We start from the raw sequence: 13,938 nt of genomic DNA, 5'->3' as shown, positions 1-13,938 counted from the left end.
CCCTCCGTGGGGAATCGGTAAGAGTCTGGGGCGTGACTGAAAGTATTTATGTGCCTAGTCATGGGCGTGCCTTCCCCTTCCCCCAGGAAGACATTGGAAAAGGTTAGGGGGTCTGACGCAATGTATTTCTGTAACCAGTCACAGGAGCATGATTAAAAGTAATTCCTAAATTCCTTCCTAGAAGACTTAAGAAAGAGTTAGGGATTTGACTGGAAGTATTTATGTGACCAGTCGCAAGAGGATTACTAAAATTAATTCTATAATTAGTCAGAGGAGCATGACTAAAAGTAATTCTGTGACCAGTCACAGGAGCATAACTAAAAGTAATTCTGTGACCAGTCGCAGGAGTACCTCTCTTCCTAGAAGACTTAAGAAAGAGTTAGGGATTTGACTCGAAGTATTTATGTGACCAGTCGCAGGAGGATTACTAAAATTAATTCTATAATTAGTCAGAGGAGCATGACTAAAAGTAATTCTGTGACCAGTCGCAGGAGCTTGACTAAAAGTAATTCTGTGTTCAGTCACAGGAGCATGACTAAAATTAATTTTGTGAAAAGTCACAGAAGCTTGACTAATAGTAATTCTGTGTTCAGTCACAGGAGCATAACTAAAAGTAATTCTGTGACCAGTCGCAGGAGTACCTCTCTTCCTAGAAGACTTAAGAAAGAGTTAGGGATTTGACTGGAAGTATTTATGTGACCAGTCGCAGGAGGATTACTAAAATTAATTCTATAATTAGTCAGAGGAGCATGACTAAAAGTAATTCTGTGACCAGTCACAGGAGTACTTCTCTTCCTAGGAAAACATTAGAAAGAATTAGGGGTTTGACTAAAAGTATTTCTGCGACCAGTCACCGGGGTTTGACCGAAAGTAAATAGCAGTTCTTCACTTTTTGCCACCATTTTTCTTTTTTTTTCATGAAAAGTAATCACTTGGGGGAAAAATGTACATAACATAAAAGAAGCATTTTCGAAAGATCTACAACTTTCCTGGGAAGAATTTTCTTTAATTTTTAATTATTTGCTGAAATAAATTGAAAAAAGTGAGACAAAAATCGGAGGTAACACCTTTTTGGAACTATAGGTCACATTTTAAGGTGTCAACTATAGCAAAACAATGAATTTTATATAAAAAATTATTTTACAATTAAGGGCTTATCAAAGCGCAGAACAGGACGATTTGTGGGCTGCGCTGACCAAACAGGCTCATAAGGATAAGGCTCTTGATCAGGATGTAACTGTAAAGCAAATAATGGATACCTGGACTCTTCAAACAGGTTTTCCTGTAGTGACTGTTACTCGTGATTATAAAAATGGTGGCGCCTCTCTTACTCAGGTAATTTTATTTTAAACATTATTTTTATGTTGAAGATCACCCATTTGCATGCTAAAATTAAATCTTTGAAAGACACTCGGAATTAATTGATAAAATTGATATCCATCGTAAAATTTAAATTGGACTTTAACTCTCTTTCCGCTCTCCAGGAGCGATTTATGCTGCAAAATAGTACTTCATCTATTTCATCGAAACCAATGCCTCTCTGGTGGATTCCTATTACATACACGTCCGAGCAGAAACTAGATTTCTATAAAACGCGACCGTCTTACTGGATGAAGGCGGAAAAGTCGCTTAGTGTAAATGAGCTTGAAGCAAGTCCTTCTCAATGGGTTATTTTAAATATTCAACAAACAGGTGTGTATTTCCTTCTATAATTAAAATTATACTCTACCATCGGGAATAACCATTTTACTCCGACTTAAAGTTTAAATTGTCTTTAATTTTCAACTGCTAAAAAATCAAGTAAATTGAAAATTAAAAAATATTAAACTGGCGAAAATTCTACTTTTGAAAATTCAACTATTTTGAATTTATGAAAAGTAAAAATCAAATTTTTATTTGCTAAAAATTATATTTTGAATTTTACTCAATTTTCTTTAACATACAAAAGCTTCAAATTCTTCTGTTGGAAATTCAACTACAGAAGAATGTAGGAATTCGAAAATTAAATTTTAAAGCTTCTTAAATTTTCTAAATTTTATTTTAACTGCTAAAAATTAGTGTACATAAAAAATCGAAGGAAATTCAACTTGAACATATTCAACTGCAAAAAATTCAGCTGCCGATAATTCATTTTCTGAAAATCTAATTTTCAACCGTTAAAAAATAAATTTTCTCCAATTTTCAACTGATAAAAAATGAATAGTGCGAATTTTAACTGTATAAAACTTAATTCAAAATTTTCTTCTATTCAAAATGATTGAAAACTTAGTTTTTAATTTTCTTTAAATACTAAGAGTTAAAAATTTATTTTTTGAAAATCTAGTTTTCAAACGTTTAAAATTCGATTGTGAAAAAATAATTTTTTTCAATTTTCAATAGATAAAAAATCAACCGTGCAAATTTTAACTGTATAAAGTTTAATTCAAAATTTTCCTTAATTAAAAACTGTTGAAAATTTAATTTTTAATTTTCTTCAATTATTAACAGTTAAAAACTGATTGTCTAAAAATCTAATTTTCAACCGTTCAAAATTCAACTGTAAAATAATCAATTTTTAAGGGAAAGAAAATCAACCGCGCGAATTTTGACTGTATAAAATTTAATTCAAAATTTTCTTAAAATCAAAACTGTTGAAAATTTAATTTTAAGTTTTCTTCAATTATTAACAGTTAAAAATTCATTCTATGAAAATCTAATTTTCAACTCTTCAAAATACAACTGTTAAATAATCAACCGTGCAAATTTTAACTATATAAAATTTAATTCAAAATTGTCTTCAATTTAAAACTGTTAAAAATCTAGTGTTTAATCTTCTTTAATTATTAACAGTTGAAAATTATTTTTCTAAAAATCTAATTGACAACCGTTCAAAATTAATTGTTAAATAATCAATTTTCAAGAGATAGAAAATTAACTGTGCGAATTTTGACTGTATAAAAATTAATTCAAAATTTTCTTTAATTTAAAACTGTTGAAAATTTAGTTTTTAAATATCTTTAATTACTAAGAGTTGACAATTCATTTTCTGAAAATCATTTTTTAAGTTTTCAAAATTCAACTATTAAAAAATCAATGATACAAATTTTAACTATTTAAAATTTAATTCAAAATTTTCTTTAATCTAAAACTATTGAAAATTTAATGTTTAATCTTCTTTAATTATTAACAAATAAAAATAGATTTTCGAAAAATCTAATTTTCAATTGTAGAAAATTCAACTTTTTTTAAATTTTCAACAGATGAAAAATCAATTGTGCGAATTTTGAATGTATAAAATTTAATAAAAAATTGTCTTTAATTCAAAACTGTTGAAAATTTAATTTTAAATTTTCTTAGTTATTATTAACAGTTGATCATTCATTTTTTGAAAATCTAATTTTCAATCGTTCAGAATTCAACTGTGAAAAAATAAATTTTTTCCAATTTTCAACAGATAAAAAATGAACCGTGCGAATGTTAACTGTATCAAATTTAATTCAACATTTTCTACAATTCAAAATTGTAGAAAATTTATTTTATAATCTTCTTTAATTAATAACAGAGAAAATTCAGCTTTTAGAAATTTAACTGCAGAAAATTTTAGGAAATTTGTTCATTAAATTTTTGACAATTCCAATTCCAACAATTTATTATTCGAAAGTTGAACAGTGAAATTTTTTAAGAAAAAAGTAAATTCTATATCAGAGCCATTAATAAATAATGTTTTGTCAAATTAACATCCATCTAATCGATTCTCAGTAGAGAAATTTATAAGAAAAAACTAAAATTTTCAATTCAACTCGTGCTATAAGGTAGAAAATTTGTGAAAAAATCTATAATTTCAAGCAAAAATCTTTGGAGTTATTCAGAACGAGAAAAAATTCAAAAATGTTAACAGGAATTCAAGTTATGATTGAAAACGTGCCAAGCGTTGCGCCGAGAAGACTAAGGCTCAACGCAACGCTCAGACATTTTTTATTAATAACTCAAGAACCCGTAAATATTTCTGAAGTTTTCTTGGCTCATACCAAAGATAAGATTTCAAAGATTGTTTCCTGCAAATTACAGATTTTTTCCGCCTTTTCGAACCGAGTTATCATTTTTTAAAGTAATCAGTAATTTTTAGTGACGCTCGCGCTAGTCGCGTGTACAATTTTCGACCGCAGTATATCTAATTCTCAATCAAGTATCAATAATCAGTACCTTAATCCTTCATAGCGAACGAACGAAATTAAAATTGATTTTTTAGGATATTATCGTGTGAATTACGACAAAGAAAACTGGCAGCTGCTCATCAAGAATTTAAATCGAGCAAATTTCAAAGATATCTCGACAATAAACAGAGCTCAGTTGATCGATGATGCCTTAAATTTAGCTAGAGCTGGCAAATTAAATTATTCCACTGCCTTAGATGTAACTTCCTATTTAGCCCATGAAACAGAATATCTTCCCTGGAAAGCGGCTTTAACGGGCATGGGCTATTTGAATGGAATGCTAATCAAATTTCAAGGATACGACAAATTTAGGGTAAGTTTGAAATTCTGCAAAATGAATTTGAAGTTCAGTTACCGACTGTTGGTATTACGATGTAGGTAAGGCAAGAAATCTGCATTACCGACTGACGGTAATATGGAATGTCGATAACTTAGCATGGATCACAACCCTGCTTGGTCGGTAAGGGGAATGATGTCACAGAGTAAATCAAAGCGAGATATTTAACTTCAAAAAGTTCTAGCGGTCGTATTCCTGAACTGATTTTAAATTTTTTACTTTACAATTTTTTATTCTTTGAAAATTCTTCTACTTTGGTTCAAAATTGTAGGATTTTGTTGAAAATCTAAAAATCCGCGTTTTGGGTGTAAACTTATTCTTTTTTTAAGTTGAAAATTCAATTATTGTTTTGTTGAAAATTCAGGTATTTTGTTAAAAATTTATTTTGAAGATGAAAATTAATTTTCTGAATATTTTTTTTGTAATTTTTTTGTAATAAAAAATTTTTAACAAGTGTAATTTCTTTGTTAAAATTTTTTTTCTTCGAAAACTCATCTCTTTGGTTGAAAATGTAACTTTTTTTGTTAAAAATTATATTATTTTTTTCTCGAAAATTAATTTTTGAAAGTAAATATTCAAACATTTGTTTCATGTATTTGATCAAAAATTGTTTGTTGTTAAAATCTTAACTTGTTGGTGTTAAGCTTAACTTCTCTTTAAGAATTAATTTTTTTTGCTTAAATGTTTATGATTGTAGTCGCAAACTAATTTTTTAGACTAAAAATTAATTTTTCAATTAAAACTTTCACTTTTTAATTTTTTTTTCTTGAAAATTCTTCTACTTTGGTTCAAAATTGTAGGATTTTGTTGAAAATCTAAAAATCGTCTTTTTGGTTTAATACTGATTCTTTTCTTAAATTGCAAATTCAATTATTGTTTTGTTTAAAATTCATGTATTTTGTTAAAAATTAATTTTGAAGATGAAAATTTTTTTTCTTTAAAAACTCATCTCTTTGGTTGAAAACGTAACTTTTTTTGTTGAAAATTTAGATTTTTTGCTAAAAATTAATTTTTAATTTAAAAATTCGAATATTTGGGTCACGTATTTTATGAAACTCATAATTGTTTGTTGTTAAAAATTTAACTTCTTCGTGTAAAGTTTAACTTATCTGTAAAAATTAATTTTTTTGTTAAATTTTTGCGATTGTAGTTGCAAACTAATTTGTCAGGTTGAAAATAAATTCTAAACGAAAACTTACACATCTTAATAGAAAATATCGAAAATCTAAAAATCCTATTTTTCGTTGAAAACTTATTTTTTTGTTCAAGTTGAAAATTAATTATTGTTTCGTTCAAAATTCATGTATTCTGTTAAAAAACAATTTTTAACGTGAAAATGATTCTTTTTTGTTGAAAAATTATGGTTTTGGTTAAAAATTAAGCTATTTTCTGAATATTGGTTTTTTTTTCTAATAATAATTTAACTGTTATATCTTAGATTGAAAATTGATCTTTTTTTGATGTTGATTCTTCATCATCTTAGGTGAAAATTCAGCTCTTTTGTCAAAAATTTAATTAATGTTTTAAAAATTCGCATTTGTTTGCTGTTGCAAATTAATTTCTACAATTAAAACTTTCCAGTTTTTATTTTTTTTTCAAAATTCATCTTTTTTTTAGTGAAATATTTATGTATTTCTGAAAAAATTCTTCTACTTCTGTTAAATTGTAGGATTTTGTAGAAAATCTAAAAATTTGGTTAAAAGTCCATCCTTTTTTGTAGGAAATTCAATTTTTTGTTGAAAGTTGAACTACTTTGTTAAAAGTGGGTTTTTAGTCTAAAAATTAATCTATCCTCTTTTTGTTGAAAACTTATCTTTTTTAGTTGAAAATTCAATTATTTTTTTGGTTCAAAATTCAGGTATTTTGTTAAAAATTAATTTTGAAGATGAAAATAAATCTTCTCTGTTAAAAATTTATGATTCTGATTAAAAATTAAGTTATTTTCTGAATATTATTAAAAAAAAATTTTTTTTAAATAAAAATTTAACTGTTAGATTTTGGTTAGAAAATTGATCTTTTCTTTGTTGATTATTCAACATTTCAGCTGAAAATTCAGCTCCTTTGTCAAAAATTTAATTATTGTTTTTAAAATTGGCATTTATTTGTTGTTAAAAATTAAGTTTTTTAACTTAAATGAAACTATTGTATTTTATTCTATTTTAGGTATAAAACGGAAATTCGTTCTTTTTAAATTTAAAATTAATTTTTTAAAATAAAAATTTAACTCTCCTTTCTTGCTGTTGTTAAAATTTTATTCTTTTTAGTTAAGAATACTTTTATTTCTTTATAAATTTATGTATGTGGTTAAAAATTCTTATGTTTGTGAAAAATTAACCTTCTGCATTGAAAATTAATTTTGTATTAATAATTCAATTATTTAAACACAAATTTTAATATTTTCTTGAACTTTCAAAAATTCTATTGAAAATTTATTTTTGTTTGTAAAATATTTAATTGCTTTGTTAATAATTTGTTTTAAACTAAAAATTGAACAAATCTATTTTTAGTGAAATATGTATCTTTTTTGGTAAAAAATGTACATACTTGTTTAAAAATTTATGTACGTGTTGTAAATTGTCCACAAAATATATTTATATGATAAATTTTGCATAAAAAATCAATAATTTGAATTAAAAAACAAAATAAAAAAATTTCAGGTATATGCTTTGAAACTTTTGGACAACATTTACAAGCAAACAGGTTTTAAAGATTCTTACGATGATCCTCAACTAACTGTATTCACCCGTATCAATGTGCTTAACTGGGCCTGCGCATTTGGCCATGAAGATTGCGTGAGGAATGCTGTTAAGCAGTTTATTAATTGGAGAAATGAACCAAATCCAGATGAGAATAATCCGTAAGAAAATAAATAATATCTATTTATATTTCTACAAATATTAATTTGCTTTTTTCTTAATTTTTTCTTGGTTTATTTATTTGTTTTTATTCCTTTATTTAAATATTTGTTTCTTTGCTAATATGTTTTTTCATTCATCTGTTGTTTGATTTTATTTGATTGCTTTTTGGTTTCTCTTTAAATTTATTTATTTCTTTATTTAATTTGTTGTTTCTTCATTATTATTTTTTTATTCATTTAAATTGTTTAATTATTTGTTTCTCGATTTTTTCAATAAATATTTCCTTCATTTATTTATTTTTTTGTGTTTTTTTTTAAATTCTTTTATTTACATACTTGCGTTCGTCTTTTTGTTTTTCTCTATTTCTTCGCTTCCTTGCTTATTCATTTATTTGTTTATTTATTTGTCCCTTAATATATTTATATGTTTTTCTGTTTTTTTTATTTTTGTTTTATTCACTTATTTGTTTTCAATTTCTTTTTTGATTCGTTTATTTATTTTTTGTTCATTTTTTTTATTTATTTGCGAGTCTCTTTATTAATGATTTAACTAATTGCTGGTTTGTTAATTTTTTATTTTGTGATTAAATTGTTTATTTATATTTTTTGGTTTAAAATAACGTACAGCCCACAAATATCGACCGGTTTTGAAAAAAAAATCTGAAAAAAAATCTTATAAGATTTCTAAAAGAATTTCGAACACTGATTTTTAAATCAGTCAATAACATAAAAATTTTTAAATCGTCTAAGCTTCATAGAGCACCATTAGTTCAAGATATATTATGCAATAAAAAATGCATCAATCAGTTATTTTTTAAAAGAAAAGTTTTTTTTTCGATGATAAAATTTATACCAGGAACTTCATGATAATTTCAAAAAAATTAATAATTCATTTATTATTTTATGACTTTCTTGAACAAATTTAATAAACAAATGTATTATTGGGGCATCTTTCGACGAAAAATTTCTTTTTTTTCGATATCAGTCTGTTTGATAAAGAAATTTATGATAATTTCAGCAAAATTCATAATTATTTGATAAATTTTAAATTTTTTCTTTCAAACAAAGCTGCAGCCTTATTTAAAGAATGAAAGTAATGATAAACTTAAACTGCGAAGACTAAGATTGAAAAAAAATTAAATTTTTCATTGACAAGTGCCCAAACAATGCATTTTTTGTTTGTTAGATTCGTTAAAAAAATATAAAACTTATCAACAAATTAAGATTGTTGCTGATTTTAGTAAGAAAATCCCAATTAAAAAGTCTGGCATCGAAAAAAAAAGAATTTTTCGCTCGACAGATGCCTCAATAATGCATTTTGTTTATTAAAATTGTTTAAAATAATGGTAAAATTGATCAGCAAATTATGAATTTTTTCTTATATTATCATCAAGTTCCCAATTTAAAAAATTGTCACCGAGAAAAAAGAATGTATCGATAAATGCCTTATCTTTGCTTTTATTTATTAAATTTGTTTAAAACATTATAAAATTTATCAAATCTTTATGAATGTTAAAATGATTACGAAGTTCTCAACTGAAAGGCCTGCCATTGAAAAAAGCGATTTTTTTTGCCGACAAATACCCGAAAAATGCATTTGTTTATTAAATTTGTTTAAAAAACCCATAAGATTGATCAATAAAGTATTAATTTTTTTGAAACTATCATAAAGTTCCTAATTTAAAAAATGACATCGAAAAAAAAGAATTTTTCTGTTGAAAAATGGCTCATTGATGCGTTTGTTTATTAAATTTGTTTAGAATATTAACAATATTAATCATAAGAAGAAAGTTCTTCATAATTATATGTTCTTTATTCGAATTTCTTGCAATATGTGGAATAATGGTCTATCATTTCGCCACCTGGTGTTGAAAACTGGAACTAGAAAGAGTAGGTACAATTTTTAAGACGTGATTAAATTTTGGAATAAAAGTGTTTTCACAATTGTTTTTTAAAGTATAAAACAATGATTGCATACTAAAAACAAATCTTCATAAAAAACAAATAGTTGTAGAAAGAACATTTATTTACGTATTTTATGTGCGTTTCAATGACTTGCAAGCTTAAATGAACTTTAATTAATGTATGTAGCGACAAATTTTATCCAAATTATGCAAAGAATACGAATAATAGGCGATTGGAATTTAAATACGAATTCTAACCTAACTTTGAGATCAGATTTTTAAAATTAAATATTTCATCTATAAATTAATCTAAATTTACTTTAAGTTCATTTTTGCTTCAAAATGAGTCCATTTGAGTTTAAAATCTTTTGAAAATCATAATGAATAGAACAATCATTTTTTCTCATTAGAAAAATATTTCTGTCAAAAATGTATTTTTTACTGTATTATATGTCAATTCCATCTTAAATCCTTTGTTACCAATAAAGAATAATTTTTAGTATTCAATCAATACTTTGAACAAAACAAAAAAATTTCTAAAACTCTCTTATGCACAAATTAAAATGCCTCTATAAAATCGTGCCTATTATTTCTAGTTCGGGTTTTGTCACCAGGTGGCGGATCGCAGTTTAACCATTTCCAATAACTTAAAAAAAACGTAAGGTTATGGCCTTTAAAAAATAGCCTTTAGTAAAAATCAGACTCGAAAACTTGCTTAGAAATCTTATCAGATTAAAAAAAAAAAATTATTTGTCCCTCTTTTTTCACTGTGCGTTAGTCGGCTTTTGTTTGTCTTTTTTTTTGTCTGCCTGTCTGTTTCTCAGTTTGTCTATTTGCGATGTTTCACGAGAAAAGGGACCTTAGGGTTAACAGGCAAATTTCTAAGTAGAAGTGATTGAGGAAACTGTCACAGTCAGACATTCAGAGAGTGGGGGCAATATCCGGAATTCATCCCCTCCATATACGATTTTATCTTCTCGCTCCTCGTTCAGCCAGTGATCCCAGATTTGAAACGACGTTCACTCCAATACTATCACAGGTCTTGTCCGTGTGAAATATAGTAGGAGACGATGTACATGACTGGGTTGCGCGCGCAACCCATTTCTCCTCTTCTCAATTTGAAAACTCGAAGGTGCACGATTGCCGGTCGGAACACTTCGGCGGTTCTATTTATATCTCTATCTGCTAACTGCTTTGATATAAAATCAAGAGATTGGGATTTTAATATTTCCAGATTTCGATGCTGGCCATTCTCATTATTTAAATACTTCGCGCGCCTCTTTATATGCGTATATTTTGAGGTCACATATTATTAATGTTAATATTATAATTATGTTAATTATGTTTGTTGAAAATACATTTTTGAAACTGAAAATTTAACTATTTGGTTGAAAGTTCAACTCTTTGATTGAAAACTCATATATTTCGCTTAAAAAATTCAACTTTTTGGAGATAATTGTTCTTTTTGACTTTAAAATTAAATAATTTGGTTGAAAATTCATGTATTTTCTTTAAAATTTGTCTGTTTTGTAGATTATTCATTTTCTTGGTCGAAAATTCATCTTATTGGTTGACAATTCAACAACTTTGTTGAAAATTCATTTTTCCTGTTAAAATTTTTTTATCTTGATCTGATAATGTAACTGTTATATGATTGATTAAAAATTAATCGTATATATTGGATAAGTTGAAAATTTTTTTTTTATAAAAAACATTGATGACTTCAAATATTATTTCAGTCTAGAAAATTTTATTTTTAACCCATTCAATTTAAAATTTTGTAATTGAAAACAAAAAAATTTCGTTAATTATTAGCAATATTTGACCGTTCATTTAAAACAATTAATTATAAACAACTATTAAAAACTATAAAAATTTGAACAGAATGGTTCAAAATAGAAAGCCTTGAATTGTTCAAATTGTAATGAGGTCAATTTTAACTTTGAACGCTACAATTTTTATTTAAAAAAAGATTCAAAATTAATTTAAAACTTGAAATTATTTCAAATAATTTGAAAGACGATGTTGATTTTTGCAGATTTAAAAAATTATATGCTTTTTCAGAATTGTGAACCATTTAAAAAGAATAACAAAAATGGTTGTGATTGTTGAGAAAATTGAAAATGATTTTTGATTTTGAAAAATAAATTTTAAGTGAGTATTTGAAAAGATTTTTAAAATTAAAAAAAAAGAATCAGGACGATTTTGAGGCAATTTTTTTATTTTGCAGTTTTTTTAATGTTAGAAAAAAAATCTAATTAACAAAATATGAGTTTTCAATCAAAGAGTTAAACTTTCAACCAAATAGTTAAATTTTCAACCATAATTATAAAACGTTGTTAAAAAAAGCGTATTTTTTTTTTGCAAAGTAGTTCAACTCTTAGTGAAAGAATCGACTTTGAAACCCAAGAAGATGTACAGTTTATATTTTAACCAAACAATTGCATTTTTTACCAAAAATGATACATTTTCAACCAAAAAGATTAAATTTCTACTAAAAAAGGTCAATTTAATTTTAATAAATTTTTGAATTTTAAAGTCAAAAAGAGTATTATCTACAAAAAAGCTGAATTTTTAATCCAAAAATATGATTTTCCAACCAAAATTTTAGTTTTCGACTAAATAGTTTAACTTTCTATCAAATTGTTGACTTTTAACGCCCAAAATATGCATTTTTTACAAAACAGTAAAATTTTTCACAAAAAAGGTAATTTGAAGGCAAATAGTTAAATTTTCAACTACAATTATGAATCCTTAAAAAGAAAAAATTAATTTTGTTACTAAGTAGTTCAACTTTAAGTAAATAATAGAATTTCCCACCCAAAAATGATGATTTTAATTTTTAACAATATAGTTGCATTTACAACGAAACGACTTCGCAGCCAACAAATATTTACAGTTGTCATTTCAACCGAAAATTTTAATTTTTAACCAAAAATTATAAATTTTCCATAAAAAATTTAATTTCTACATAGAAAGACGAATTTTTAACAAAATACATGATTTTTTTAACCAAAAATGGTATAGATTAATTATCAGTTTCAAACATGTACTTTACAACGCATAAAACAAAAATAATTTAACAAAATAATTAAGTTTTCAAACAAATAATTGAGTTTTCATCCAAACCAGATTTTGACAATGTTGTGAATATTTAAATTCTAATAACTGATAAAATGATAATGTGAATTATCAAAAAATGGTCCAACTTTTTCTTTAGTGTGTGATATTATTTAAACTAAAAACAAAAAGGCAAATATTTGTGTTATAAATCTATCCGTGTTATCTATCTATAAATATTTATATCAATAACTTAAAAGAAAAACACTTTAAAAAATATATGGATAATCACAACCATTTTTGTTATTCTTTTTAAATATTTTACAATTCTCAAAAAGCTTATTTTTTTCAATATGCAAAAATCTACGTCGCATTTCAAATTATTTAAAATAATTTCAAGTTTTAAATTAATTTTGAATCTTTTTTTAAAATTAAAATTGTAGCGTTCAAAGTTAAATTTATAGTTTTTATAGTTGTTTATAAGGGAATAATTTTAAAAACTAATATCTATTAATTCTTTAGTTTTCAACGGATTCAGAATCATTTTGTAAAATCAATTATTTTTCAAATTCCAGATAAAAACTGTGATAAAGAATTGAATTGAACAAGAAAAACAATGAACTTTCAAGAAACTTGTTAAATTTTCGAGGGAAAATGTGAATTTTCGACCAAGAAGATTAATGTTTTTTATAAAAAAAATTTTTTTTAACTTAACCAATATATACGATTAATTTTAAATCAATCATATAATAGTTACATTATTAGATGGTGATAAAAAAATTTTAACAGGAAAAATAAATTTTTAACAAAGTTGTTGAATTGTCAACCAATAAGATGAATTTTCGACGAAGAAAATTAATAATCTACAAAACAGACAAATTTTGAAGAAAATACATGAATTTTCAACGAAATTATTTAATTTTAAAGTCAAAAAGACCAATTATCCACAAAAAGTTGAATTTTTTAAGCGAAAAATGTTAGTGTTCAATTAAAGAGTTGAACTTTTGATAGAAGAGAGGACTCTTTTTACAAAATAGTTACACTTTAAACAAAATCATTTATTTTTCAACCAAATAATGGAGTTTGTATCCAAACGAGATGAATTCCAAAATCGCTAATTTCTTTAATTTCTTTCAAATGCGGGTCAAGATATAAATAAAACTATTATAATGTAACATAATTATAATATTAACATTAATAATATGTATATATATATAAATATATAATAGTATAGATATTTATATTATTTATATTTTATACTTGAAATAACGTAACCTCATAATATATGCATATAAAGAGGCGCGCGAAGTATTTAAATAATGAGAATGGCCAGCATCGAAATCTGGAAATATTAAAATCCCAATCTCTTGATTTTATATCAAAGCAGTTAGCAGATAGAGATATAAATAGAACCGCCGAAGTGTTCCGACCGGGAATCGTGCACCTTCGAGTTTTCAAATTGAGAAGAGGAGAAATGGGTTGCGCGCGCAACCCAGTCATGTACATCGTCTCCTACTCATAGACATATAAAGTCTAGACCAACAGTCTCTTTGATCCGCCGACGCTCCTGTTTAGAGAGAGAGAGAA

The 13,938-nt window shown here is 25.4% G+C and overlaps 1 protein-coding gene across 5 annotated transcripts in view; it reads left to right on the top strand.

Annotated features, from left to right (window-relative positions):
• The window catches only part of LOC117170718 (aminopeptidase N), a 42,203-nt gene that overhangs the window by 22,566 nt on the left and 5,699 nt on the right, over positions 1 to 13,938 (top strand). For all 5 annotated transcript variants that reach the window (XM_033357726.1, XM_033357729.1, XM_033357728.1 and 2 more), the window contains 4 exons: positions 1,152 to 1,335; positions 1,485 to 1,692; positions 4,229 to 4,506; positions 7,188 to 7,387. In XM_033357726.1, the coding sequence (XP_033213617.1) occupies positions 1,152 to 1,335; positions 1,485 to 1,692; positions 4,229 to 4,506; positions 7,188 to 7,387 (870 nt within the window). The remainder of the gene's footprint in view (positions 1 to 1,151; positions 1,336 to 1,484; positions 1,693 to 4,228; positions 4,507 to 7,187; positions 7,388 to 13,938) is intronic.

This window comes from Belonocnema kinseyi, chromosome 4 (assembly GCF_010883055.1).
Source record: "Belonocnema kinseyi isolate 2016_QV_RU_SX_M_011 chromosome 4, B_treatae_v1, whole genome shotgun sequence".
Taxonomy (NCBI): Eukaryota; Metazoa; Arthropoda; class Insecta; order Hymenoptera; family Cynipidae; genus Belonocnema; species Belonocnema kinseyi.
This window is presented reverse-complemented; position numbering and strand designations above follow the sequence as displayed.